Genomic DNA, 27,892 nt, shown 5'->3' with positions numbered 1-27,892 from the left:
ATGTGCTCACTGCTCAACCCCTGGCTCTGCCCCCACTCCACCTCTTCCCGCCCCCTCCCCGTAGTGTGCTGTGCCCTCGCTCCTCTCCCTTCCCCCCCAAGAGGTGTGGGGAGGGAGGGGAAGGTGCTGATGGGCAGGGCTGCTGGTGGGTGGGAGGCCTTGGGAGCAGGGCGGGGGGGGGGGGGGGAGAAAGGAAGCTGACAGTATTACTTCTGGCTCTTTGGCAACAATACATTGGTAAATTCTAGCTCCTTCTCCAGCTCAGGTTGGCCACTCCTACTCTAGATACTAAAGAGTGCATTAACATAGCACAGCAGGGTCCGGGGGAAAGAGGGTGGTAGAGCACAACATACAGTCTGTGGCTTGGGTGGTGAATCCAGCAGCACCCCAACCCACTCAAAGTTGCTGCAGCTTGCCTCCTCAGGCCCTCACTACAGTCTAAAACTGTCATCCCCTGCAGCTGCAGTGCTGATTACTATATTAACTAGACCTGAGTGATAGTGAGACATATAAATGTATGTACACAAAACCAGACAGAGCGGTCAGACCAATGGTCCATCTAGCCCTGTATCCAGTCTTCTGAGTGTGGCCTATGACAGGTGCTTCAGAGGCAAAGAAAAGAACATGCAATTATTGAGTGATCCACTCAATCATCCACTCCCAGCTTCTGGCAATCAGCAGTTAGGGACACCAAGATCACCTTTTTTTTTTTGAACCTCATAGTTTTGGCCTTCACAACATTGCTGGCATCAAGTTCTACAGGTTGACTGTGCATGGTGTGAAGTACTTCCCTTTGTTTTATAGTTCATTGGGTGACCCCTGGTTTTTGTTATGTGAAGGAGTAAAGAACATTTCCTCATTCACTTTCTCCATACCAGTCCTAATTGTATAGGCCTTGTAAAGTTAGTAGATGTAAGCCTGAATTAGTAATTTTATGTTTAAAAAAAATTGTGGAAAATTGAGGGTTGGTATTTCTGAGTGTAGTTAATTAAACTATAGGAAGAAAGTTTAAGAGTTTACAGCATAGATAACTGAATTAAAAATAGGTTCTTAAAGAAATTTAGTGTTGTCAGAACTCATCTTGAATTATTTAAACTATCAGAAAGTTCTATAAGGATAGGGGAAATATGATGTGACTTCCCAGACATAAGATGTTAAACTAATGCTTTACAGTGCTAGAGTTCTTTTGCATATGATTGACACCTCCATAACAAATAACTTGTTTTAACTTTTACCTTGAATTTTATTTGATCCTTCTCTTACCCCTAACAGTATGGGGTGGGGGCACACAAGTAACACACCAAGTTTGTCCCTTTGTACTGCCACTGCCTACATTTCTTCAGCCTAAACAGGGAATGCATATACTATGACAGAGGTTGGAATAGTGATCATACTATGGTGAATGCAGTAAGCTATTATCAGATGATTTAGCCTGGTAGAAGCAGAACAGCACTGCCTTCTGAAATAGTTGACTAGTAGTGTCTTTATGAAGTATTGTTCTTGCACTGTTGTTCCCAGCATGTTAGAGGCAAAAAGATATTACCTCACCTATCTTGTATTGGACCAATTGCTACTGGAGAGAGCTTCTGAGCTTACACAGAGCTCTTGTTCAGGTCTGGGAAATATACTTGCACTGTGTCAGCTAAATGCAAGGTGAAACAGATTAAGCGTAAGTAGGTAACAATTCAAGGGACCACTCAAGGTGAAGCAGCCAGTTAGCCCCTCTCCAGTTATTGGTGGTGGGAGTTAAGGGTTACAGATGGTAGTAAGATAAATCAAGTGTCTGTTCTGTCCATGCTGTTTAGTGTCTAGCAGAGTAATGAATTTAAGCTCTCAGGCTCATAGGTGGAAGGTGTTGTGCAGGTTTCCTTTGAGGATGAGGACTGACAAATCAAATATAGAATGACTGGTTTGTGCAAAAGCATTCACTCACAGGTGATATGTTGTGGTTGTCATGTTTCTGAGAGTTTATTCAAGAACATAGTGCTTGTCTCATTTCACCCATAGTAGTCCCTGTTAGAATGTGCACCACCTACTTATGCTAAACAGTCTGTTCAATCTAGTCTTTTAGCTGTGACAGTACCTTTTCACAGACCTGAAGAGCTCTGGGTAGCTCAAAAGCTTGTCTCTCACCAACAGTTTTGTCCAGTAAGATATTACTCACCCACCTCTCTTTCTAATATCCTGGGACTAACATGGCTACAACACCTCTGCATACAAAAGGAAAAGGCACCTTACCTGGAAGACATTCTCCTGGGTGCATTTTAGAAGCCCAATGCAAACAGAGATATGAGAAGTCACAAAAGACTTAGAATAGAAAGTGTTAGGCAACTAAAACAATTAAGGACCATTTTATAAATGGTAAAGTTGATTATCTTGTAACTCTAGTTTGCTTCCAGTGCTACATTCACCCAAAATTCATTATAAACACTTCTAAATTAGCATTTTTGTGAAGAAACAAAACAGCTTCAGATATGGAATCTGTACTTTAAGAGTTTAAGGATATTTGACGTAATATTTACTACTACATAAATTGTGCTAGTTACAACTGTAACTACACCAAGAGAGTGTACTATTCCTGTGTAGGCTGCTTTGAGGGACCATAACATATATGTTCATTCTCTCAGCACTTAAGCCCTCACATCTATCAAAGCTCTCTGAACTTGTGCAGAAAAGATGGTCCTTCCTTACTTCCCACAAAGCTACAATTGTACCCACAGCTGCTTGGCACTGGACCAGCATCCCCTCCCCAAGTATGGTCATCATTTGTCCTATTATCAATTGGCTAGCACAGTGGTTCCCAAACTTGTGTACTGGTGACCCTTTTCACATAGCAAGTGTGACCCCCTCCTTATAATTTTTTTAAATATATATTTAACACTATTACAAATACTGGAGGCAAAGTGGGGTTTCAGGGAGAGGCTGACAGCTCGCAACCTCCCACATAATAACCTCATGACCCTCTAAGGGGTCTCGACCCGCAGTTTGAGAACCCCAGGGCTAACAGATGGTTATGCCAAGACGTGGTAGAGGAGCGGGGAGAATCACATGCTCAATCCCCGGAAGAAATCTGGGGGGAGGGTTTCTAGCAAGTTAGGTTTAACACAAGACCTTAACAAGTCCTACCTCATCTCTCCTAAAAAACATTAAGAGCTGAGCTCAGAGAGCCACAAAACCGCCACATGCACAGCTTTCCAGTTTAAAGGGTGATTTCAGCACACATGAAAATACTAGATAGCCTAAGAACACAAAGCCCTTTCTTCCCAAGGTGGGAGTCTGGGGAATACAAGTTACAAGGGCAGTGGCAGTGCAAGTTTTCCTATGCAACCCTGCCAGTGTTACACAACACTGACCTACTATAGTCTCAAATCTCCATGCAGATTCAATTCATTTCCTGGTCAACTCCTCCAGTTCCAAGTGCTGCGAACGCTGGACTAGGAACTTTATTGAATTAAGACCACACATTTCATTCAAGTCAACTAGCATTAGAAGGGTTGCTTCTGGCCACAGGCATCCTTTTAATGGCTCTAAATCCAATTACTCAGTCTTCTACAGTACTATAGGAAGACTCAACAAAAGATCTTACTGACACACTACATGCTCGAAAAAGAGAACTTAATTTTTTTAATAAAAAGTCATGACAATTTACAGCTCATTCTTGTACAGAAAATGAGAAATATTTTAATTCATATATATGCATTGACAATACTTTGATATACACAGTTAACATTTATGGATGTTCTTTTCTAAACCTTGTTTGAATGCAAGCTGTAAAGTTTCACTACATTACCACCCTTTAAGCCTTTATCTGACATTTTAATTATAGATTTAATTTCTGTTTTCAAATCTTGTGACATTATCCTCTATGGAAGGGTCATTGTTCTTCTACGATGGATAGACTTGCACCACTGAGTTCAGGAAAAAGTTATCTTAGAGGTACAGGAGTCAACCTGCAGCATCCACAGTAGAAAAAGAATCAGATACATTAGAAAGTTAGCACACCCCAGACTGTCTTGGTATCACTACCATATTTTTAAGCATATTTTAAAAATACAAGTGTTGATAAATGGGATCAGATTGATATTTAAAGGAATACTCCAGACTGTACAATGAATAAAACAACATTTAAAGTGTCTTAAACATATGGCCAAGAGACAGTAAGCCAAGGCATTGTGACATTCTGATGCAGGACTACAATCTTTCCCTCCAACCATTAAAGTACTGGAAACCAGACTGTTTCAAAGTTGCAATATAAGATAACCAGTTTAATTAAAAACGTTCAGACTGATTTCCAAAGTTTCTAGCAGCAAACCAAATTTCAGTCTCACTCTACATCAAACTGGGTCCCTGTTGGGAAACAGGACAGTCCACACACACAGAATGGAGGGGACATTTAAAAATATATACACTTATTGAAGAGTTTTCATACTTTTAAGTATTTAATGAAATTTCCCATTACAGTTGCAATGTAGGAAAAAATGCCTTGTAACTCTTTATCCTGGATAGGAAGGACAGAAAATTAAGATTTATTCTCTCTATTATAAGCTGATTTTATCTAGCAAATTTCACACTCTTGGTATCCTAAAGTACTTTACAAAGCAACCAATTAGAAACTGGTATGGCAGTTACTTTGTTCACAAGCATGGCAGCTATTGCTAATTCAGCAACTGCACCAAGTAAATTGGTTCCAATATCTGAAGCGGATCCCAGTTTGGAGAAAGGAAAGTGCTGGTCATGAAAACAGGACAATCCTCACTCTTTTAAAGTGCCTATGTAAATATTACCTGGAAGTTCAGATATTCAGATATACCATCTGTCCAACTTTTCTTTAAGGTAATTTGTTCATCTCCTTGTCTGATGAAACTAAAAACAAAGAATTGGAAGACAGTAAGCAGAAGTAAATTCGTTCAATATTTTATATATCCATATTGAGACACTAATTTCAGAAACTCTGATATCCAAGCTTTACACTTAAAATATTAAGAAAACCTCCAAAGCACGTAAATCTACAGAAAAGACTGATGTTTTGTAGCTATTTTCTGGAGTCATCGGAAGAACCACCAATATATCAATCTTACAACTGAACTAAATACTTTCCTGGAACTGTTTTCAGAGGAACAGCCGTGTTAGTCTGTATTCGCAAAAAGAAAAGGAGTACTTGTATACCTAGATACCCCATATGTTCTTAGCACCTGAAGATGTTATAGGCAGGCTGCAGCAAATCAATGGATGATCTAATCTAGAAAAAAGAAAAGGAGTACTTGTGGCACCTTAGAGACTAACAAATTTATTTGAGCATAAGCTTTCGTGAGCTACAGCTCACTTCATCGGATGCATGCACTGAAAGCTTATGCTCGAATAAATTTGTTAGTCTCTAAGTGCCACAAGTACTCCTTTTCTTTTTGCGGATACAGACTAACACGGCTGCTATTCTGAAACTAATCTAGAAAGTGACCCTTTGTTTATCATGTGCATTCAGAAGAGATTCCTCTTAGCCAGGGTAGGGAAGGTTACAGCAGGCAGGCACTAGCAGTTTTCAACCTTCGGCTAAAAGCATGCACCTGGTAACCAGCAACAAGGGTATCTAGTAACTCTAACTATGACAGGTATTGAGAACCTTCTGCCTCAGTACACAAAGCTACCTTTTCAACCTTGGCTCAACCTAGGGTGAGGGAAAATAGTGCATGATTACAAATTAAATGAATGATAATTAAGTGAAATTTTCATGGTGTTTACAAACATGCCATCTAAAATAAGTTTGACTGTAGAAAAAAATCTTTAATAGAGATCAAATGAGTCAATGAAAACTAAAAAATTTAACAATGATTCACTGTGTTTTCAAAGGTTGGATTTTTAGGTGCTCAGAGGCAGGTGCTGACAGGACTCAACTGGTGGGATTCTAGCACTAATCAAAATCCATATATGAACACTTCACAACTAAAACTGTTTAAGTGAAATGTGTTCATTTGAATTTTTCATTTTAGTGCAATTTAAGCAGACAATACCGGCTGCGTTGTACTTGAACTCGACTGTTCACTCAAAGTCTTAAAATATCAACTAGTTTTTACTTTTACTTTATCTGACTGAAAAGTTTAAATAAAAACAGGTCCTAGACTCCAGTGTAAAAAAGGGCTACAACAGAAACATTCCCCACCATGACAGCTTCAGATCTAGAGAGATGAACACAGGGAAAAGAAAAAAAAACAAAACACCAACCCAGCAAGCATCCAAGAGTCAAGGACTGGTGTGCAACTTAGAGAGAACAAGTTATTTTATTGTTCTGTCCCCAAATAAATAAAAGCATTGTTTTGAGCTAAAATCCACTTTAAGTGATCCCTACTTGTTATAGGACATTATAAGGAAAAAACTGCAAGAGCCAGAAAAATGAGACTGAACCTACATATCCTGATGTGTCATTTCCTTTGCTAATTACTAATGTCATTAATGAGCCTAGACTTTTGCAAAGGGTTAGATCATTGTTCTCGTTAATAGGAGGAATGCTTTCATCTGCATTACTCTACAGTCACCATGTTAAAGATTATTTTGAATGGTGGTCAAAAGGTTGTTTAGAAGCTCTCTTAACAGCGGGAAGACTTTTATCCGCTGCTCAATTAGTGATCCACATATTATTGCAAGACAGAGTTGAGAAATGAATTATACAGAACTGCTTTCAACCCCCCCCAAAATATCTTTAATTCTGAGAAGTGGTTTGTTCCTTCTGATCCAGCTCATACCATCTGTTTCTACTTTGCTTGCTTAAGGCAGATGGTAGATTATAACAAAACAGTATTCTGAAATTTGGAGGCTCATGTCCACAAACAAAAAACTTAAAAAGGCAGCAAATGCTGTGATTTGCTAATATACTTCTTTCTCCGATCTAGGAAAAAAGCTCACTCAAGTTAATAAAAAGGAGAGAGGGGAGGGGGGAAAAAAAAAAAATCTAGAAGGGAGCGAGTTAAAGGGTCATGATCAGATGCTTGTTGTACATGACAAGTCTTACCTAGTCAGAAACCTTTGAACTGAAGAGGATATGCAAGACATTCCTCATTTTGTCACGCAGCAGCTTCTCATTCAACCTGCAGTGTAAAGAAATTACTCTTACCTTGTTTAAAAAAACCACTACTATTCTAATTCATGAAAAATTTTTAAAGGCAAACCTTACCTATCTCATTGCCCTTCCTTTCAGGTCTAAATGCTAGACCTATTGATTTTGTGTCAACTCAAGTGGCTATCACTCAAGGAGGCTCCAAAAGGTGAAGAACTCTTGCTAGACTTTCTTCGATATTTCAGCAGATTTAACTAGCCTTTGGAAAGCTGCTCACTATCAGCACAGTATCTTATGCCTTCACTTCTCTGGAAGTTGAAGCTGCTGTTGCTGCCGCTGCCTTGTCATTCTTTAATTATGCTGACTTGTCCATACTCAATAGGCTGCTGAAGTCCTGTCTGAGTCCTTTGATCCATACTTTGCTAAGAAGTACATCCTAGGTTCTTAAAGCTGGTTAATCACTGTCTCACAGCTTACACTTTTCCATATTGCATACCACAACTAAGCTACCCCACCCACTTAGGAACAGTTCACTTGCAGACTTCAACTGTTTAAAGTTGCAAATGAGTCTTGATTATAATCAATCTTGAAACTAATGTAGTAAGTGTTACAGGGCAACTACAGAGGCCTTGTTAAAAAGAACACTGTCAAGACTTTACCTCAACCCATCCTAATTCTTTTCCTACAATCAGATGCAGATCCAAGACTACCCAAACTCCTTGTTAGCAAGAATTTGCACATGCAAGTCAAGGAGTGATCTAAAATGTTGTGTGACTGCAGAACTCACCCACAATTTTGAAAGTATCCAGATCAGATGCCATATTTGATGTATCTTTTAAGTTTGGCCATTCTCTACAAGCTCCTTGGAGGTGATTTAAATCTAAGTGCTACCTTTTCAACTCCCATCTCAATGCATGCCATTTTACTATAGTCTGGATTCATGCAGATACTGGACTATTGGGGTTTTTATAAAACTACAGATAAAAATTTTAGAACGTTCCCACAGGAAAAAAACCTGAGCAGAGGAGAAAAATCCAGTTTGGTGCCTACCAACCTTGACAGTGTTCCTTGTTTCTTTAGTATTCTGAAATTTGAACACACTCCCATAACAATGTTTGGCAACATTGTTTAATAATTTTGATTTCTTCTACAACCTCTTAAATAGTAACTTATTGTAGTTTGACTGGTCGTAACTTAAGCCATTTCATAATATCTTTGAAGATGGATTCCTGTGCTGGAATTGCATTTACCTTATACTGCACATTGACTCAGAGGTGAAAACAGGTGAGAGCAATTCGAGCATCACATACTGTCAAATGTCTGGGGTTTTTCTTCTACTGACTGTATCCCTACTCTTCTGGGCCTGTATGACAGAAAGCACTGCTCTGGCAGAGTTGAGAGAAAAGTCAAATCAAGTAGAGGAAAGGATGACCAGTGCCTGAATTTGGGGTTCAGAGTAAGGCATTAAGCATACTTGCTAGGGCTATATACCACAATCTCAAAAATGGCAGACTGAAAGGGACCTTCAGAGGTCTTCAACTTCATTTCCCTGTGCTGAGGTAGGACCAAGTAAACCTAGACAATCCTTGATAGGTTTTTGTCCAACATGTTCTTAAAGGGCTTCTAAATGATGCGGATTTTCCAGAGCCTCTTTTGGAAACCTATTCCAGAACTCAACTATTGTTATTGTTAAACAGAATTTCCTAACAGCCAACCTAAATCTCCCTTGCTGCAGATTAAGCCCATTACTGCTTGTCCTAACTTCAGTACATATTGAGAACAATTTATTAAACATCCTTTTTGTAAAAACCCTTAATATTGCTGAAGACTTATCAGGTCCCCCTTCCATGTTCTTCTCCCAAGACTAAGCATGCCCAGTGTTTTTAGCCTTTCCTCATATGTCAGGTTTTCTAAGCCTTTTATTTGTTGCTCTCCTCTTAACTCTCCAATTTATCCACATCTTTCTTGAAGTGTGGCATCCAGAACTAGACACAAAATCCTCTAGCTGAGGCCTTACCAGTGCCAAGCAAAGAGGAGTAATAAACACCATCCTTCTCTCCCCTCCCATACCCTACATGGAGACACTCCTGTTAATACTCCCCAGAATATTAGCCCTTTTTGCAAATGCATTATTGTTGACTCATTTGTGATCCACTATAACCCCCAGATCTTTTTCAGCATTACTGTCACCTATCCAGTTATTCTGCTTGTATTCCACTTTAATACACCACCACCACCCATATCTGAATTGATTATGGGCATCTCTTAAGCAAACTGACACTGGTATCAAATCTAGCCCAAACAATGGAACTAAAGATTTCCTGCCACTAAAATATGACCAAGTTTATTTTCAAATAACCCTAAATCCCTTACTTGAACCCATATTGTCAGAAGTAAATGACTTGAACTATGACAGTTTGCCCATCATCATGAGGCTTTTTAATGAATTACCTGAGACTGTCAGGGATTATACCTGTGCTACTCTTTGCTCCAAGTCAGAAGGATGTGTCCAGAAAAAATGCCTAGGGTGTGTACAAGGAAGCATATAGCCATTAAATTGTTTTACAACATATACCTATTCTCTCACTACAACAGCAAGTTCAAATGAAATAGTTAATTCAAGAGAAAGACATCATGGCTGCTCTCTTCAAAGCACAATTTCATCCACAAAAATATCTAACTTCATACCCTAGGGTAATAGGCACTTGAGTTTCACCCTTTTGAGCTTTACAAGAATTTGAAAAAGGTAAAAGCAAGTCCATCTCCTCTTCACCCAGAACTTGAACAAGAGACTGCAGATATCCCCTACATATCTCAAAATGAGACTGGAGGCAGTTTGAATGTAGCTAAAGAGAGTCTTGTTAAAATATTTATCATGCCTTATTTTCTTGCAGAGCCAGCACTAAGTAATACAGAACTACAAATTAAAAAATATGCACAAACCAAAAAGTAATTTGAAATTTTCATTTGAAAGTAAGCTTAATTCTATCATTCACAAACACTAGTTTAAATAACTCAATCCTAATACATCTAAACAAACTATTATGCAACATATGTTCTCTATTTGCATATATATAACTCATGTCAATGTGAGTTATATATACATTGAGACTAGACCCCTTAAGACTGCAAATCAGCAGGTGTTTCTACAGTTAAAGTTAACACAAAATGGTAATTGAGAAATGCATCAATCTTCTCTATTAACAAGAAACACCCTAAACTACATTTCTTTATTTTTGTTAAAGTCTGAACTAAAATGTGGAAAAACTGAACTACACAAATATTGAAAAGTTAAAAATTCCTTAATTGTTTTTTATTCCTGGTACCACTACCACGATTTACAGGGCAATATACCTGATGTAATGAAAGAAAAAAAAAAAAAAAAAAAAGAAAGACAAAGCTACAACAGATAGAAGACCTCAGGAATGTACATCTAATTGACACTACATTGCATTAATCAATAGCTGCACTTTTTTGCAAACTGTGGCTATGGCAGTCCTGAACAAGAAGGGTTTTTCTGTTTAAGCTGCAGTAACTTTTCTGACTATGGATCATCGTTCCTTCTGTGGCAGATTTTACAGTTCCTCTAATGCATTTGGGACGACTGTCTCAAAGTAACCTGCAGCTTTCCTGACAACTCCTCGCTCTCTCTCTCCTGCTAAGAACTGTAGCCTGTTGAATACAGGATAAGAAAATTATTACTCAGTGAGCAGCTGTATAAATTCTTCATCATTGTCATATATATATATATATATATATATATATAAAATAACATACCCACCCTTTTTCTGGTTCAGTTTAGAATCTTCGGCCACCATAGCCACCACTGCCACCTCCAGATCCATAACCACCTACGAGTAACACACATATATATTTTTATGTAAAATTTCTTTGCGTTTAAAATTTTTTGCTCAAAGGAGTTATATTTACCACCATAGGGACTGCCTGAGCTTCTGCCACCAAAACTGCCACCTCCTTTCATGGGTCCATAGTTTGACTGCTGTTGTCCACTATAATTGCCAAAATCGTTATAGTTTCCACTGCCACCATAGTTACCTGAAACAAATTTTATTTATTTTTAATCATCCCAAATTTACCATCTAAGGCAGCTTCAAACACAAAAACCTGAAGAACCCCTCCAATTGGCCTCTGGTTGTATACTTAAGCTACAAAAGTGAAAGGCAAACTCAAAACTGGTATTGTTGATGTAGCCCTTAACAAAGAAGTTCTCTCCCCTCCCCACCAACAAAAGAAAAAACGTGAACCATCCATTTCTTACTTCCCCCTAAATCAGATGTGGTCTTAACTTTCTTATGAGGGAGAGCAATGTGAACAAGTTAGCGTTTATAATAGAGTTTTACACAATTCTGGTCATATGGCTTTCCACAGCCTCACACTAACCCATGCCAGTCCAACTTTCAACACCATCTTGGGGAAGAGAACATGTACTACCTCGCCTTTGACCAAGCGTCCACATCATTGTGTCACTCCTATTTCAACCTCCATTAAGGCAGAAAATAAGTTTTTCTACTGAGGCACCCTAACCATAATTACCAAAATTAATTACCTTTCACCTGTAATTCAGTATCTCTTCAAGGCAGAATTTGTAGTAGGAACCCACAAATACTGCTATATTAGTTGCCGAAAAGAATAGGTAGATGAAGATTCTACAGTTAGAGATAACAGTTAAACAAGATGAACCCCTTTCAAGTCCTTGAAAGCTGCTAACTAGCTACCAACCAGACCTGGCAAAAGAAGTTATCCAGGAAGACTGAAGAGAGCTTGGATTTTTTCTTTATAGAAAAAAAACTCCTCTATCACCTCAGGCCCCACTCCTCAGTCTAGATCCAAAAAGGCCAGTTAACCATTAATGGCTTGGTTAGCCACGTACTTAACAAAAACACTATCTGGTTTAACTACTGAAATGCCTTTGTCGGGGGCTCTTAAGTCAGTTTAGGAGTGGCTGAACTAATATGACCGAGTTTAGCTAAATTTATGTTAGCCATTCCTTCACTGATTTAAGAAAGTTTCTGCCAAAGGGGCTCCACCAGCTTAACTAAATCAACTGAAAAGCCAACTTGTTAATCAGTGAGCTAATCCTATTAATCACTGCAATGCCTGAGAGTATAAAAGCCCCATAAACCCTGTCAACATGAGCAAAAAAATTTCCAATCAAGCCAGATAAGCTCATAAGATATAAAATACCTATATAGACAATTGTAATGTGTTTGGAAGAGTTTCCAATCAAGTTGATTGAAATTAGTGGAAAGACATTTTTGTTGTTGATAGGGTCTTAGTTACCTTTCAAAACAGACTCATCCTTTGGCCAGGTCTACACAGCCCCCAGGGCAGGCCACAGGAGTGAGTTGTGGCATGCATTGCCAGGAGTATATGAATGTGAACTAGGTAGCTTTTATGCTCATGCTAGCAAGGTCTACACAGGGCATTTACAGCACAATGTTTTAGTGCATATTGCAACTCACACCCCCAAAGACAAGCCCTAGGTGGGCTTTGTGGGTATAGCTATAGGGGTATATTACAATGGCAGAGTGCTCTTAGTATAAGTTCAGCTTGTACCTTCACAACTGCTTTTGCTGGCATATCTTATTCCAGAACCAAGGGATGTACGCTACATTTGGAAAAAGAAGTTTTTCCAGTGTACCTGCATCCCACAGTAAGGATTTTTACCAGCACAGTTATGTTGATCAGGGATCACTCTCCTGACCAGTACAGCTATACTAGCAAAAATGTGTACTGTAGACCTGGTCTTTGTTCCAATACACAATTATACAACCAAAACCACTGAGTGTCCTCATTGAAAGCTGCATCTATAGACACTGGTGATAGTTCAACTTTTCAAAAATGCCCCTCCCTCCTTAGCCATTCATAACACACAGGGTCTTGTTAGCAAAGCAACCTTTTGCTAATAATTAAGCTGTATGTAATCCCTTTATTAACTTATATTGGTGGTTTGAGGCTAATAAGCTTAATTGTCAAAAATAGCTTACATATCAAGATACGACAGTGGTAGTGACTAATTTCCTGACTTTTACAGTCTAATTAGTAATTTTGCATTCATTTCTTAATGAAAGAAAATGCAATAAACTGGAATACTTAGTGTTAGTATTTAAATGTCTTATACAGACTTTGATGTTCAAACCTTGTGGAGGATGGAGAAAGGGAAGTTTCATATCTTAACTTACTGGCAAAACAGCAGTACACTGCAGGTTATGAAAAATGAAACTGAATACCTTCATGCCACATTATACAGAATTTTGATATATTAAGTTGGGCATAGTCCTGGGAATGCTCTACTCCTCGCTCAAGACATTAGACCAAAGTCTCTCCTCTATCTGCTTCCCCCCCTCACAAATTATGGTCATTGCTCTTTATAAGAATTCCTGAGCAATGGAAGACCGTACAATTAAGTATAAACATAAGGAAAATTCTCTTACCCCCTCTGTAATACCCTTATGTTGATTATATTTGGGGCCAAAGCCTAACCTCTGTCATTTCTAGAAGTGTTACTATATGCCATAATTTTAGGTTCTATAGAGTTTAGATTTATGAGCTACATTTTAAAGATCTGCAACTACTACTTACCGCCACCAAAATTTCCTCCTTCATTGTAACCATCGTATCCACCTCCTCCTCCACCACCACCACTGCCACCATATCCACCACCTGGGTTTCCGTATCCTGGTCCTCCTCCACCACCACCACCATAACCCCCTCTACTACTGTAACCAGGGCCACCTCCATAGTTCCCACCTAAAAAAGAAAGACTAGTCAGTGTACCACAAAAATTTAAGTGTTGATTTATGTAGAAAGAGTAAGTATGCTGCAACTGAAATGATATGTTTTCTTCAGCTACAAGAATATTCTTTGATAAATTAATAGCTAGATAAGTCACAACACATTAGTCCATATGTCTGTACCAAAAGCAATAAAGTACCTTTAATTATATTTGCATCACTGCCATATGTTCTTGATTTATTTATTTTTATAAATAAATAAAAATAAAGTAAATAAATAAATAAATAAATGCACGCTGAAAAAGATTCAAATCAATATACTGCATAAGGGACCAATCCTGCAAACATTTCTTTGGGGAGTAACTTTACACACAAGAGTAGACCAGTGATCTCAATGTGACTACTTCACATGTGTTTGCAAAATCAGGTCTAAAATAGAACAGTGGACTATTTCCTCTATTGTTTTCAGAGGCAGAAGTGCCACTTGTCCATCAGCGAGATGTGTAACTTCTAGAAGTTCTATCCAGACGTGGGTTTGGAGGCTTATCCAAACCCAAGTCAGCAGAGATTACAAGTTTATGAAATCTGTTACACATGAATCTCAGATATTAAGTCAACTTCCAGGTAATCTGGTCATATCGGACACTTGAGGTTTCACGCAATAGCAGGCATAGGGACTGGAAAAAAGTTAACTTTCATTTAACTGTTTTCACTCAATGCATATTTGACTATCATTTACTTAAATGTAGATGTGTTTAAGGCTCAGTTTCCACTTGGATCAGTTTCATTTTAACCAACTTGCTCATCTCTAGGTAAAATGAAACTGTGCCGGAAAAAACACAACAAAGGAAGTCATTCAACTCATGTTGCACAATATCCAAGTAAACAATCACTGCCAAAATAATCTCATTTTCCAAGTCCAAAGCCAGTTCTGATCAAGTGGTATTAGGATATGCTTACCATCGCCAAATCCATTATATCCATCACCACTTCCAAAGCTTCCACTTCTCCCACCACCACCACCACCGTAGCCTCCTGGACCAAAAAAAAGAGGTTTTCATGAACAAATACAAGTCTGGTTGAGCCAACATCTCATTTTGATGAAATATGAAAGAGACTCAATCATCTACCTCTGCCACCAAAGTTTCCTCCTCGGCTGAAATTTCCACCACCACCACCACCACCACCTCCTCCTCCAAAACTTCCACGACCCATGAAGTTGCCTGATCCACTCCCGCGACCTACAAGACATTTTACATATAGTAAATGAAATGCCAACTAATCTACGTAAAAATATCCCATTACGCACCACCCCAAACTCACCTCTCTGTGAGCTAGCAGTCTGCATCTCTTGCTTAGAAAGTGCTTTTTTCACTTCACAATTATGTCCATTTATAGTATGATATTTCTGAACTAAAAAATAAACATATTTTGAAATAGTTTCTCGTTTTCACTGTCCACTAGAACATGAGCTACACAAAGCTTAAATAAAAGCATAAGCACAGGTTAAAAGCAAAGATTATACTGCATGCAATACATTTCTTGTAGTGTGCTTTCAGTCAACTACTTGCTTACTAATAACACATTCCATGCATGGTTCAGGTCTATGTAAAATCAGAGTTATACTATTTCAAGTAATTTCACATTCTATAACAGTCACATACCAACAATTTTATCAACTGTATCATGATCATCAAAAGTTACAAAAGCAAATCCTCTTTTCTTTCCACTCTGCCTATCTTCCATGACTTCTATGGTTTCAATCTTGCCATATTTTTCAAAGTAGTCTCTTAAATTATACTCTTCTGTATCTTCTTTAATTCCACCAACAAATATTTTCTTTACTGTTAAGTGTGCTCCAGGCTTTACAGAATCCTAGAAGGCCAGAAATTATATTTAGTACTTTATATTTCTCAGGACTGGATATACTCAGTACAAATTAAATGGATTAACTTACTTCTCTAGAAACTGCTCTCTTGGGCTCAACCACACGCCCATCAACTTTATGTGGTCGAGCACTCATTGCAGCATCTACCTCTTCCACACAGGAGTATGTCACAAAGCCAAAGCCTCTGGAACGTTTTGTTTGTGGGTCTCTCATCACCTACAAGAGCATAAGAGACATAGTATCACCTTACTACATTTAGATATTTACATTGTTTCAGAAACATTTTTTGAATTATGACAACTTACCACACAGTCTGTGAGCGTGCCCCATTTTTCAAAATGTTCTCTTAAGCTATCATCTGTTGTTTCAAAGCTCAGGCCTCCAATGAACAGTTTTCTCAACTGTTCTGGCTCCTTTGGGTCATGGCCCTGCAAAAACAAGACATTCTCTCATGAAGCCACACCAAACACTTATGTCCTGTAAAGTTAAGTTTGGTAGCATTACTAACAATTCTTCTGAGTTTTTTTTCATAATATAAATATTTACATAAAATTATTTTTGTTAACAATAAAAAATGTTTAACATTTGGTGAAGAACAACTGTAAGTAATTTCAGTTAACTTCTTTAGTGATGAGTGGTTTTGTTTAGAAGGCTAGAATTCTGGTTTTGAATTTTAATATTAAGTTTGGTCCTATCTAGAGCTAGATACAAGAGTATCAAACAGTTTATTTTTAAAGTGTATCCAAGTATCTATGGCATGTTAATGCTATTTGATATGCAAGTTTCAGGAACTATACCCCATGGATTTCATTATAAGTGAACCACCACTATATACTGACAAATAGCTTCTACAGGGTTAAAAATAAAGCAAGACACCCCAAACCAAAAGGCACTGTCAAAAAACTGAAGACCAGAGTCTCAGTGGTCTGAGAACATGCTGTTTTGCTAGATTTAAGTGACCAGTGATTTTGGGAGCCCAACTTGACATACTATAAAGGGGCCCAAATTTTCAGAGGATGAGATCTTTCAAGATAAGCAACCAAAAACTAAGATATAAAAATCAGTCACTTTTAGAGCATCTTGGCCCCTGTACAGAGGCAAATAAAGTTGTAAAAGCTTTATTATAGCAAGATTCAAATTTCTCCTTTGCCAACCTTTCTGACTAGACAGCAAGAATTCCAACCACCACCAGCCATTAGCTAGGTTAGGCTGAAAGTGTAACAAAAAGCACTGTGGCCCACACCTTGTCCAAGAGCGAAACAAGGTCTTGTCTAAATGGCAGAGTTGCACTGATTTACCTGAAGCTGTTATTTTAAAAACAGATTTAGTTAAACTGCTGCAAAAAGCTGCATGAACATGTGAAGACAGCTCTTAAAATGTGACTCTTATACAACACCAAAGTGCTTCCCAATATTAGTGAAGCAACTACAAGTATTTTTAAAGAACATTTAGGTCATGTTAGAACATGTTCTATGACTTATTTTTGTAGATCAAATTTAAGACATTTTTGGAAATTTGAATTAAGTGTAAGCTTACTTTACGTCTTCATTCAACAAACATTTTTTTAAAAAGCCACATTGTAAAGTATCTTGAAACACTAAGTCTCACAACAGTGCTGTGTGAAAAATTGGCCCCAACATGCTTTCTTGAGCTGTGCCCATCAAACAAGGTTAAAGCTGGAGGAACATCTACTGGAAAACAAAAGTAAGGAAAAGCTTGTTTCTAGTTTAGTTGAGCTAAATTTTAATGTAAGCTATTAAAATGAAATGCAGTTTAGTTTTCCAGAGCGCAGCTTCTCAGGGCATTCTTTAACAGTATATTTTCAATTTTGTTTTTAAGTTTAAAGATGTAAGGGGTTCTCTCCTTCCTATTAGTTTCAAGCGACTTAAGCAATGAAGGAGATAACTGACAAAGTACTGACAATGTACAACATTTTCTGGCAAACTTCCCAATTATTGTAACCACAGGTTTTACTAAACTACACAGTAGGTTAAAAATTAAGAGTGTTTTTCAAGTTGATACCATCTCTAAGTCTACTGGGCAACTCATACAACAGCTCATGTGGAAAAAGAGGAAGAATATTGTAATGTTTCATGAAAGCATAGTCACAAAATAAGAAATAGGAAACACCCCAGAGTGGAGTGCTGGCACAAGGCCCTGTGCACAATTAAAGCCCTACAGTGGGGATGTGCATGAGGGACCCATTGCATTTGCTCCCAACAGGCTAATGTGGGGCAGATACAGGGCAAGCTGAAGGACGGCTGATTGTAGATACAACTATATGGATCAAGTAACCCTGGCCTCAGACAGATGTGATCTGCCACTCCAATCTGCAAGTAGAGCATTCCAGTCCTCCTCTCAGGTTAGGGAAGGTCATTTGGCTTTTTTCAGAAAAAATGTTTTTCCCTTTGAGTGAATGCAATTTGGCTGCTTTGAAGGACAACATATTTGTAAGTTACTTGTTCAAGAGTGCTTAGCAAACAAATGCTTAAGACTGAATTTTGTACCACTTCTGGGAAATATTCAATTAAGTGGGTTCCAAACTATAGTGCAAAGACCTATGGCTGGTGGTTCATGAAGAGCTGGCTCTCATTTTCAGTTGAGAAACTGTATAGGTAGCAAAAGCATCCCCCCCCCCCCATTAGTTTTATATTTTAAACTGACTTAGTTACTATACAAATAGTATGTAATGGTTAAGTGGAGAGGGGAGGATTTCAGGGGTCCTGTGACTGCAAGTGGGAGACATGGTTCTTGAAATACTTTAAATGGTCCAGACTCTGAAAATATTTGAGTACCTTTACTTCAAATACTTTAGTTACATCTGTATTTAAAATTTTTAAAGGTTCAAGTTTAGTCATAGTGTAATTACTGCTTTATACTAACTGCAATATAGTGTAATCAGCAGCATTCATAATTTTACATGAAGACTCAGTATTTAACCTACAACATGTTTTTTACATTTACATTAGCTAGCTTTGTTTTTGACTGTATATGTACAGACTCCTTTCCCTGCTGTGCCTGTCTGCTTTAGTCTTAGCAGGCACTGACTTTATAGAAGTAAAGGTCTTGAATATTTCAAACTTGCCTGCTCACATTAATGGAGCAAAAGGAAGTGTGAAGAAAAGCTATCTCAACATGAATTTTGTTTGGCAGTTCAGCATGCTAACAGAGAAACTGAGCTGGGTTCCTCCTTTGTTAAAAGGGATCTGCAAAGAGAAAAATTGGACCTGGGTCCCTTTTGTTCTTTGACACGTAGCAGGTCTGCCATTTTAATATAAATATACAAATAAGAGAAATTCAGGTCTTAGCTTATGCTCCAGGAACATGACTGGAGAACTGAAAAGAGTCATTCTTGGTGGAAGGGGAATTCTGCTATCACATTCTCCCCCTGGTTGGTGCACACACTGCAGCCTTTCCTTGGGATTTCACTGTGTTCTCACTGGGCAAGAAGGAATAGATCTTGGTGTATTAATTTCTCCCTGAGGCAGAAGGTATTTTGCTGGGTACTGCACTCTCCTCATGGCGATTTTTTTTGGCATGAGAGTTCTGAAAAGGGGATGCTTCTATTTTAGAGAAGCTCTCCAGAAAATTATTTTTTTTTTCCCCCTGTGAGTTTGTCACTTGTGAAGCAGGGGTACCTTGTTAAGGATTTCATTCGCTATGGGGACAGATGGCTGGGGTTTTCTGGATGTTAGTTTCCTGGGGATGGGATCAGCATTGTCCCTCAAGCGTGTGTGGAATGGACTGTAGTGTTAGTCTCCAAGACTGAAGATTATGCTGAATATTACACTTCTCATATCAGCTACGTTCAGCCTGTTCTCTTCCCGAGCAGATGGTTACAATGAAAAGGAAACGCAGCCCCTTACATAGGAGAAGGGTAACCTGCCCCAAGCCCACACTGCGGGCCTGCGCGCCATTTCGCGGCGCCGAGACGCCTATGCAAGGGGCGCATTAAAGCGGCCAGTCTGTGCTGCGACCCGGCACAGGCAGCACGCTCCGCCGCCAGCCTCCCTCCTCCCTCCCGGCAGCCTAGGTCAGCTGCCACGCTCCCTCCGCGCGGCGCTAGCGCGGCGGCGGTTACCTCCATTTTGTGACCGGACACAAGTCGCCGCGTTCACCCTCGCCTCAATATGGAGCAGAGAGGAAAGAAGGATCACGTGATAGGGGAAAGGCGGGCTTGAAACCAGCGCGCGCACCCAGCTGTCGCTTACTGGCCAGGGGAGGAGAGCGAGGGCCTGTTCCTCTTTCTCCGTCTCCAACGACCTGACGGTATCTCCTGTGGGAGCAGCGTCTCTGGCCCCATATACGAGACCAACGTTTTCTGTTTGGTGCCCCCAGGATCGTTGTACTAAGCAGCCACAACAGGCGCGAGGAAGGGGCGAAATACAAGACACAGCCGGGCGCGAACGCTGTGTCTTCCTTAAGTCTCTGTACTTCCCCTGCACAGGCACCCCCAGATCCTAGCATTTCCACCTACATATGGAGACCGCTGCCAAAAACCCCTCTGCAAGCCCGCACAGCACTCCATAAGAATCCTACTTTGTCTGGATTCGCTGCAAGCTAGCCAATGAAGACTAAAAAGCACTTAAATGCAACACCAAATTAACTTTTGGGAAGCAGCTCCAACACCAGTTCATTTGTTTCATATTTATAGCACAACAGCTTCTGAGGATCACCCTTCTAGATTACAGTGTTTTCCCAGATTATTTACAGTTGCTGTTTTCACAGCCCCAGATATCAGTATCCTTTATCAACAGGAAAAAGGCATGCAGATAGGAATTGTGGAGAAGCTTGTGTTGGCACTGTCAGTGTATATAAACTGATCTGCAGGGACCAACCCTAGCTAAGAATAAGATATGGCAGCACAATCTTCAAGCCTATTCAACCACTAAGTATTTTCAGAGTCCAAAAGTAAGACTGACAGTTAGTGACAGTGTTTGGTGGACACACTTGTCCTGTGGAAAACTGGCTGCAGATTTGTTATGGCATTTTTAATCAAGAAAATCAGCACAATCATGGTAAATTTAGTAAAAGCCATAGGTTATGATTTTTTATAAAATACTTTAACATAATACCTTGTTAAAATCATAGGCCAGCATCTACAGCCTTTCCTCTGTTGTGTTCTCCTCCTTACCCTGTTGAGGGGGCACTGACATCCACAACAATATCATTATCCTCTACACAGCAACTCTAATCTTGGCCCAATGAGGAAGGGGATGGAGGCTTAAGAGCAAGCCTGCCCTACATTCATACCAGTGGCAGCTCCTACATCCTGTAGGACTTAGCCTGGTTCCCTGCTCTGGATATTGCAATCTACTGCATGGAATCACATCAGCACTCAGGTTTGGCCTGGTCACCCCTCAGTCGTGGTGGCACTGCACCCCTGTGCACATCTTGCAAAGCCCTGAATGGAGAACTAGGCCCAATCCCATAGGAGCCACCACTGAGCAGCGAATGTGGGGCAGGCTTGCTCTGACATACCCCCATCCTCAGGGCCTCCCCTCTTCACCAGGCTGGCAGGCCAACCCACCTAGAGCCTTCCTGCATGGCAGTCAGAGAAACCACATCCATAACATTTTCACCACCATGAAATCTGCAGCCCTAAAATGACCATTAAACTCATTTTGTGCTTGTGGGTTCAGATGCTGAGTGACTGATGTTACTTTTTTGCATCTTTGAATAAAATGTAATAGTATAAATTTTGTTATAGTAACTGTATAGAAGTATAGATTTTATCTTGTTCTCAGAGTCTATCCTGTAGAAGTAATAAACTACACATAACATTTTAGTAAACAAGTTTGTTGTTCAGACCTTGTTTTGTTTCGGTTTTTGTAATGCAAGGGATAGGAGTGTCTGAACAAGTGGTTAATAGAGCCCACCAGGCATGAATGGTGTAGTGTTGTTATATACCTGGCATAAAAGCATTCATACAGACAGACAAGACTCATCTACCCACACAGGAGAACCAGAATGAATTTAAGAAATAAAGGAAACACTACCTGTGAAGATCTTCTTCCTTTCCTCTTGTAGTCTTCAATATCTCTCTCCTCTTTGATCCCAGACATTTTGGAAGGATGCACTAACTCAATTGCTCCTTTTAACCTAGGTAACAAGCAGTGAGTCAGTATTTACCTCTGTGGGTCTTTCTTCCCCATATGTAAAGAAGCAAGCCTTTCCATGGGCTGGAACAAAAGAGTGGCTTTACTAAGGGGGACAGGGTATGCCAGTGGGGTAAAGCTCTATGAAAAAAATAGTAGAACAAGTTATGAGCCAGTAGATGGAAGCTTAGAGGAAGAGTGCTACAACAGGATTTGTTTGTGTTTAACCTTTAGGTTATTTTTAAGATAGTTACTCTAATTGCTAGTTAGGGAAGTGAGGTCTGAAAACATGTTTCAGAGCTGATTTATAAAACACCATGAAATCTGACATATGTTGACTATGATAGCTATACAACAGCAGATATCCACCTTACTACATAAAATTTTATTTCTCGTCTTAGATTCTGTTCCTGATATCCTTTAAAGGAGTGGTGGGCAACCCGCAGCCCATTAGGGTAAACTGCAGGTTGCCCACCATTGCTTTAAAGCCTCCAATGTTTAAAAAATATTGTTTGTTAACAGGATGATTTCCCTACTTTACTGGGTATATTTCCCTGTGTGTTCTACTCACTGAACAAGTAGCCTACAAGACTGGAGCACTATAACATGGGAAAAACCATTGCCATAACAGCAAATATTGCTCTAATGCTTTACTTTAGACATTAATGCAAGAATCCTCTAATGCCACTGTGGGTTTCTGCTAGTTCAGAAAGTCCAAAATAGTGATCAGTTGACCACTAGTGATCTGTATATAGAGTACAACTGGTCACATGGTTTTGCCTCATCTTTGTTTCCCATTGTAAGTTTCATTAAAGCTAAAAACCTATAACATTTCTAATACCTGTCTTGTAAACAACTGCTTACAGTTACCAAGGGCACATGCAGTCACAAATAAGGGAGGTAGTCAACAAGACACTCTTCAAAATTGAAAAGCGTCTGAGCTCACATGCTAAATCAGCAGTTCTCAAACTGTGGGTTGCGACCCCAAAGTGGGTCAGGATCCCGTTTTAATGGGGTCGCCAGGGATGGCATTAGACTTGCTGAGGCCCAGGGCTGAAGTCAAAACCCGAGGCCCACTACCCTGGGCTGAAGCCAAAACCCAAAGGCTTCAGCCTCAGATAGTGGGGCTCAGGTTACAGGCCCCCCCCGGGCTAAAACTCTTGGGCTTCGGCTTTGCTTCCCCCATTTCCCCCGCAGCGGGGCTTGGGCAGGCTCAGGCTTCTGTCCCTCCTTGTGAAGTCATGTAGTAATTTTTGTTGTCAGAACGGGGTCACGGTGCAATGAATTTTGAGAACCCCTGTACTAGATTATTGTCCTTTAACAAGTGAAGGACAGCATGTCCCCTCTGCTCCCTGGTTATTTCAGTTAACACTGAAATTTAGTCCCCCAATTTCCTGTACACTTTTAAATTAATAGCTGGAAACAACTGCACACAGGTTTAGTCACCATACGAAATTTACAATATAATCTACTCAGCAGAGAAATATTCTGGTAAATGTATTCCAACGTGGGAGTAAAGTATAAGCTGAAAAACACAAGGACATTTTTTCTCTGCCCTGGTGATAATTCAGTCAGTTTACTAAATTTAGCTTTTATATACTGTCTTTTACAGGATATATAAAAATTAGTGATTTCAGTGTACTTTTTTTATTTCAGGCACTAAAGAATATCCTGGAAAAGGCAGAGACCCCAGTTAGTAAGAGTCAGATGTACAGTTCTTCAGAGGGCAAGTAGTATCATAATCTAAAATTATCCCATATAACAAAGTATGCAAAATATTTTGTTACTAATAAGAACCCCCAATAAGGGAAAAATAGTTTTAATATTGTATGTTGGTTTTAGATTTAATTCTAACAATACAGTTAACTTATTCAGCGAAATATAGCAATGTAGAATCTAGTAAATAAGGAGCAATTTTATGGATTATTCCAACAATGGTATTTGAAAAATGTAATTAGTAAACCAAGTAACTGCTTGACCATCACATGTGCAAGTTACCAAACAGAACTATTTGCTTTTTAGGTAGGCAGTCTACACATTTAATGCATGCAATAGATAAAAAGTTTTGATTCTACATTAAATGAGAATGAACATTTATCCTGTAAACTAAAAAAAAAAAAAAGACAAGATTTACATAAAACTTTAATTTGACCAGATTTTAATCAAAATTTAAACGCTGTGATTTAAAACAATCCACCCTGTTTAGAAGCAAAAGCTTTTATAGGAGCATTTATGAAGTACCATCAGAGCATCTCTGTTGTCCTTGAATGTGATCTACCTCATTGCTAAGTTTTGTGCAGCTTCATACATGTCATTTCAGAAGTAAAAGTCACCAATTTCTCTCTCAAGATTCCTTACAGCAGATGTTGGAGAAAATAGGAGTCTATTCCCTATACACTTCAGAAGCAAGGAATTATGGGTAGCTGGAGGTGGTGGAACCAGGAATTGGAGGCAGTCAGGGGCTGCCAAAGGGGAGCATGTGTGGGTTTTCACGCATGCTAGCACAGGCCTGGGGGAGTTGTTAGAGGTGTGGGAGGAGAAATGCTGGAAATGGCCCACCTGATGATCACTTTAGATAAGCTATTACCAGCAGGACAGTGGGGTGGGAGGAGGTATTGTTTCATATTCTCTGTGTATATATAAAGTCTGCTGCAGTTTCCACGGTATGCATCTGATGAAGTGAGCTGTAGCTCACGAAAGCTCATGCTCAAATAAATTGGTTAGTCTCTAAGGTGCCACAAGTACTCCTTTTCTTTTTGCGAATACAGACTAACACGGCTGTTACTCTGAAACCTGATTCCCCAATCTGTTCCCCATTTTAGACCTCTATTGTGCCTTTTTAAAGTTCTAAATCCCCTCGATTTCCTATCAGCAGCTGTTGTCACCGCAAGCTAGGCTCAATGCAGGCCAGCACTAGCAGGAGGGGTAGAGAGATTGCCTGAAATCTGGTGCCACAATGAACACAGGAGATCAGAAGGAGATATTACTGTCTGCTTAGAGGCCAGCTGAATGCATGAGATATCAACTGGGATGCAGACAGGCCTGATGGGCTTGCAATCATGCATGACATTTGACAGTGCTATGTCTACAATGTGTTCACACAAAGTTAGGGCACTGCATTTAAACACAGCTCTAGTTAAGCCAATTCTGACAAGGATAATATATTGCAAATATATCTGAAGATTCCTTTAAAACATAGTTTCATAAACAGAATTAAAACTGGGCTAGAAACAATGTAAATGGTTTACACTGTTGCAGATAACCCATTCCCAATATAAGCAGCATTATCTCTGGTGAAGAGCAGGAAAATATCTGATTAGGAACACCATGGATTTTCAAGCTTTATTAATCATGATCCACATTGTTAAATGTCAGTAGGACAGTTCCCCTACCATATGCAAACTGTGCAACATCCCTGAGGCAACTAAAACAATTGCTTACATGGAAAGTTATTCTGACCTGTTATACTACCGTCTGGAGTTTCCTCTCTGCCTCTTACGCAGTAGCAGTTACTATAGGAGGCAGCCAGGTTCTCCCTTTCTTCTAGTTGCTTTTACACGCTTCAGGCCTGGATACCTGAGAAACGGAGTGGTGGAATCTTGCTGTGAGTTTCTACTGGGAAGGAATACCCACATCCCTCCCCAATGGATTGCAGAGAAAGGAACAGTTGTGCAATAGTTCTCTCCCACAGTTGGGGCATTACAAGATCTTCCATGGGTGGTGGTAGGATTTGCTTTGTATCTTATTCTCAGTGTGGGCCAGATCCAAAAATCTATTGAAGTCAATAGGAGTCTGACTGACTTCAGTGGGCTTTGGATCAAATTCCGTGAGGGAGACTCTTCCCAGAGTCGTGGCAGCTGCATGTTGGTTGTTTTGGTGGGTGGGACAGACTTTGGCTTTAGACGTTAGTCCCTCCGTGGGGACAGTGAGGATTGTGCTGCTGTGGGTGCAATGCAAGACTCTTCTGGGGGCGTGGAAGTGTCACGTATACCAGTCTCTCCCACAGGAGGTGCAGTGAGAAGGATGGCATTTTGCGGTTCTCTACCGGGGGGGGGGGGGGAATAGAAGTAGGACCGCATTTTGCAGCCGTGGGTTGCGGGGTGTTTATCGCTCCCCACCCCCCGTCTTACGCTGGAACAGCCGCTTTCTCGGGTGCCGACTGGAGACTGTCGCCGCCAGGAGAGGGGGCAATGCTGGAAATTACGCCCCTCCCTTGGGTGCCCGCGTTGGGGATTTTACTGGAGTCCCAGGCTCACTCTCCACCCCCACCCTCCCGGCGGTAAGGATATTACGAGCATTGCTGTTTCCTGGCCGGGCCCATAGTGTCAATCTCCCTCCCTCCCCCACCCCCGGAGAGTAGAAAGCTCAGAGGGCGCAAAATGGCGGCTGCAGCCCCATTGCTTGAGGGGCTGGAGCATGAAACACAGCCCTCCCCCCGCCCCCGGTCAGTGCGCCATTTCGCAGCGCCGAGGCGGCTGGGCCGGGGGAAGAACAGGGGGGAGGGGGGCGTTTTGCCACCAGCCCGCCCAACACACCCAGCTGCCTGCGCTCCCGTCCCAAATCCACCCGCATGGAGCCCCGCCGGGCACGAAAGCAGCGCGGCAGGAAGCGGCTTCACTACCCCTCCCTCGTGTCTGGCCAGACAGCAGCCCCGATCCCTCCACGCAGCGCTAACGCGGCGGCGGCGATTACCTCCATTTTGTGACCAGACTCGTTTCCTTCAGTTTCAAATTCAATATGGAGCCGAGAGGGAGAGGAGAAGAGGGGTCACGTGAGAAGAGGGGAGGCTGGCTCGAGCCAGCGCGTGCGCTCAGTAACAGAGACTTGGGCAGAGCTTTCGCGCGCAGGGGCAGGGTCGCCTCCTCCCGTCCTCCCCTTCCCGCCAGAAAACCGGAGGCGGCGGCGGGCGCCTCAGGGCCATCCCGACCCGTGACGGGGGAAGAAAGCTGCGAACAAGAGTGCTGTATGAAACAGCCACAGCTGGGAGAGGGGGAGGATACACATCCAAGATACAGCGTGGGGAGGGGCGGGGAAACGAATGTTCCCTGGGCCAGGCACGCCGTGCCTCCTGAACGCCATGCCCTGACTCTAGTATCCACCTAGGGTGGCGGCACAAAAATCCAAACCCTTTGCCTCAGAGAATATCCCTGTAAGAGCCTGGAAAGCAGCCTGGGGAGCATGAGTTGTACATGCAATGTACTATCAACAATCACCCTTAAGTACATACACACAAAAATGAGGGCCTCCCCCGACCTGATTGAAGGAGCCTACCCACCTCGGTCTGGGAGCTCTGTCCCACTGCTGCTCTACGTCCAGCGAGCCTGCCCCTCCCCGCCCCCTCCAAGTTTCCCAGTCTCTCTTCCCTGCCCTTCCAGATTCCAAGGCCCTCCCTTCTCAGCCCTTCCAATAGTGCTCACCACAGCCTTTCTTCCGGCTATATCGGACCATTCAAAGAAGCAGCCATCTTCCCTGACAGCCAACTGCCTTCATTCCCGCTGGAACGAATGGGGGTGAGCCATCTTCTCTAAGGGCAGCCATACTTTCACCCTCAAAATCCTACACAATTCAGCTGAGGGTAATGTGGGCTCACTTCCATCAAGCAAAATGGAAAATAGCAGCAGTTTTGAGGAAAGGCAAAGAAAGATACACAACATTGTAGCCAGTAAACAGCCTTAGCTAAAGAGAACTACCCACTCTTCAAACGCTGAATATTATGATAGTAACTTAGCGAGATAAAACAGTGTTCTAGAGTTTAAACAAAAACAAGAACAGGATTGCCACCCTCAAGAGATCAAAAGTCACAAGACAAACCTCTAAAGAGGAAAGACTGGCCCAGAAAAATCAGTTTTTTAATCAGTATTTTAAAGGTCTTTGATTTCTTAACTCCCCCTTTATTCCTCCGCCAATGTGTGATAATGTCAGGATGACAAGTCAACCAGTAATGCACACAACATGCAATCCTCTCACTGGATGCTCAGATGGACTCCACTTACTCTCCACACCCCTTGAGATAAGGGTCTTCACCCAACAGAAACACCTCCTTGTCTCTTGCTGCCCTGGGACTTTTCCATCTGTGACACACCACCCCCTGCTTCTCTAGGACTTC

At 40.9% G+C, this 27,892-nt stretch overlaps 1 protein-coding gene and 1 long non-coding RNA gene across 6 annotated transcripts in view; one reads left to right on the top strand and one right to left on the bottom strand.

The window, feature by feature from the left end:
- Positions 1-3,598: 3,598 nt before the first annotated feature.
- On the bottom strand, positions 3,599-27,162 carry HNRNPA3 (heterogeneous nuclear ribonucleoprotein A3). 5 transcript variants are annotated; one of them, XR_007359044.1, is made up of 15 exons: positions 26,479-26,631; positions 25,246-25,362; positions 21,688-21,790; positions 15,994-16,116; positions 15,758-15,904; positions 15,465-15,675; positions 15,124-15,213; positions 14,931-15,041; positions 14,761-14,835; positions 13,649-13,816; positions 10,976-11,101; positions 10,827-10,896; positions 7,001-7,076; positions 4,785-4,863; positions 3,599-3,950 (listed from the first exon to the last, which is right to left on the bottom strand). XR_007359044.1 is itself a non-coding variant. In XM_048868613.2 (13 exons), exons 3-12 carry the CDS (start codon positions 21,751-21,753, stop codon positions 10,844-10,846), a joined length of 1,170 nt encoding a protein of 389 aa, XP_048724570.1. In that variant the 5' UTR covers positions 21,754-21,790; positions 25,246-25,362; positions 27,062-27,162; the 3' UTR covers positions 10,329-10,717; positions 10,827-10,843. The 5 variants fall into 5 exon arrangements, 4 of the variants coding, with proteins under 4 accessions (XP_048724574.1, XP_048724570.1, XP_048724571.1 ...); XM_048868613.2 differs by lacking the exons at positions 3,599-3,950; positions 4,785-4,863; positions 7,001-7,076; positions 26,479-26,631 and adding exons at positions 10,329-10,717; positions 27,062-27,162; XM_048868614.2 differs by lacking the exons at positions 3,599-3,950; positions 4,785-4,863; positions 7,001-7,076 and adding an exon at positions 10,329-10,717 and having other exon boundaries at positions 10,823-10,896.
- The window catches only part of LOC142068552 (uncharacterized), a 340,090-nt gene continuing 337,543 nt past the window's right edge, over positions 25,346-27,892 (top strand). The window contains exon 1 of the long non-coding RNA XR_012664390.1: positions 25,346-25,390. This is a non-coding gene — a long non-coding RNA (uncharacterized LOC142068552). The remainder of the gene's footprint in view (positions 25,391-27,892) is intronic.

Source organism: Caretta caretta, chromosome 11 (assembly GCF_965140235.1).
Source record: "Caretta caretta isolate rCarCar2 chromosome 11, rCarCar1.hap1, whole genome shotgun sequence".
Lineage (NCBI taxonomy): Eukaryota > Metazoa > Chordata > Testudines > Cheloniidae > Caretta > Caretta caretta.
This window is presented reverse-complemented; position numbering and strand designations above follow the sequence as displayed.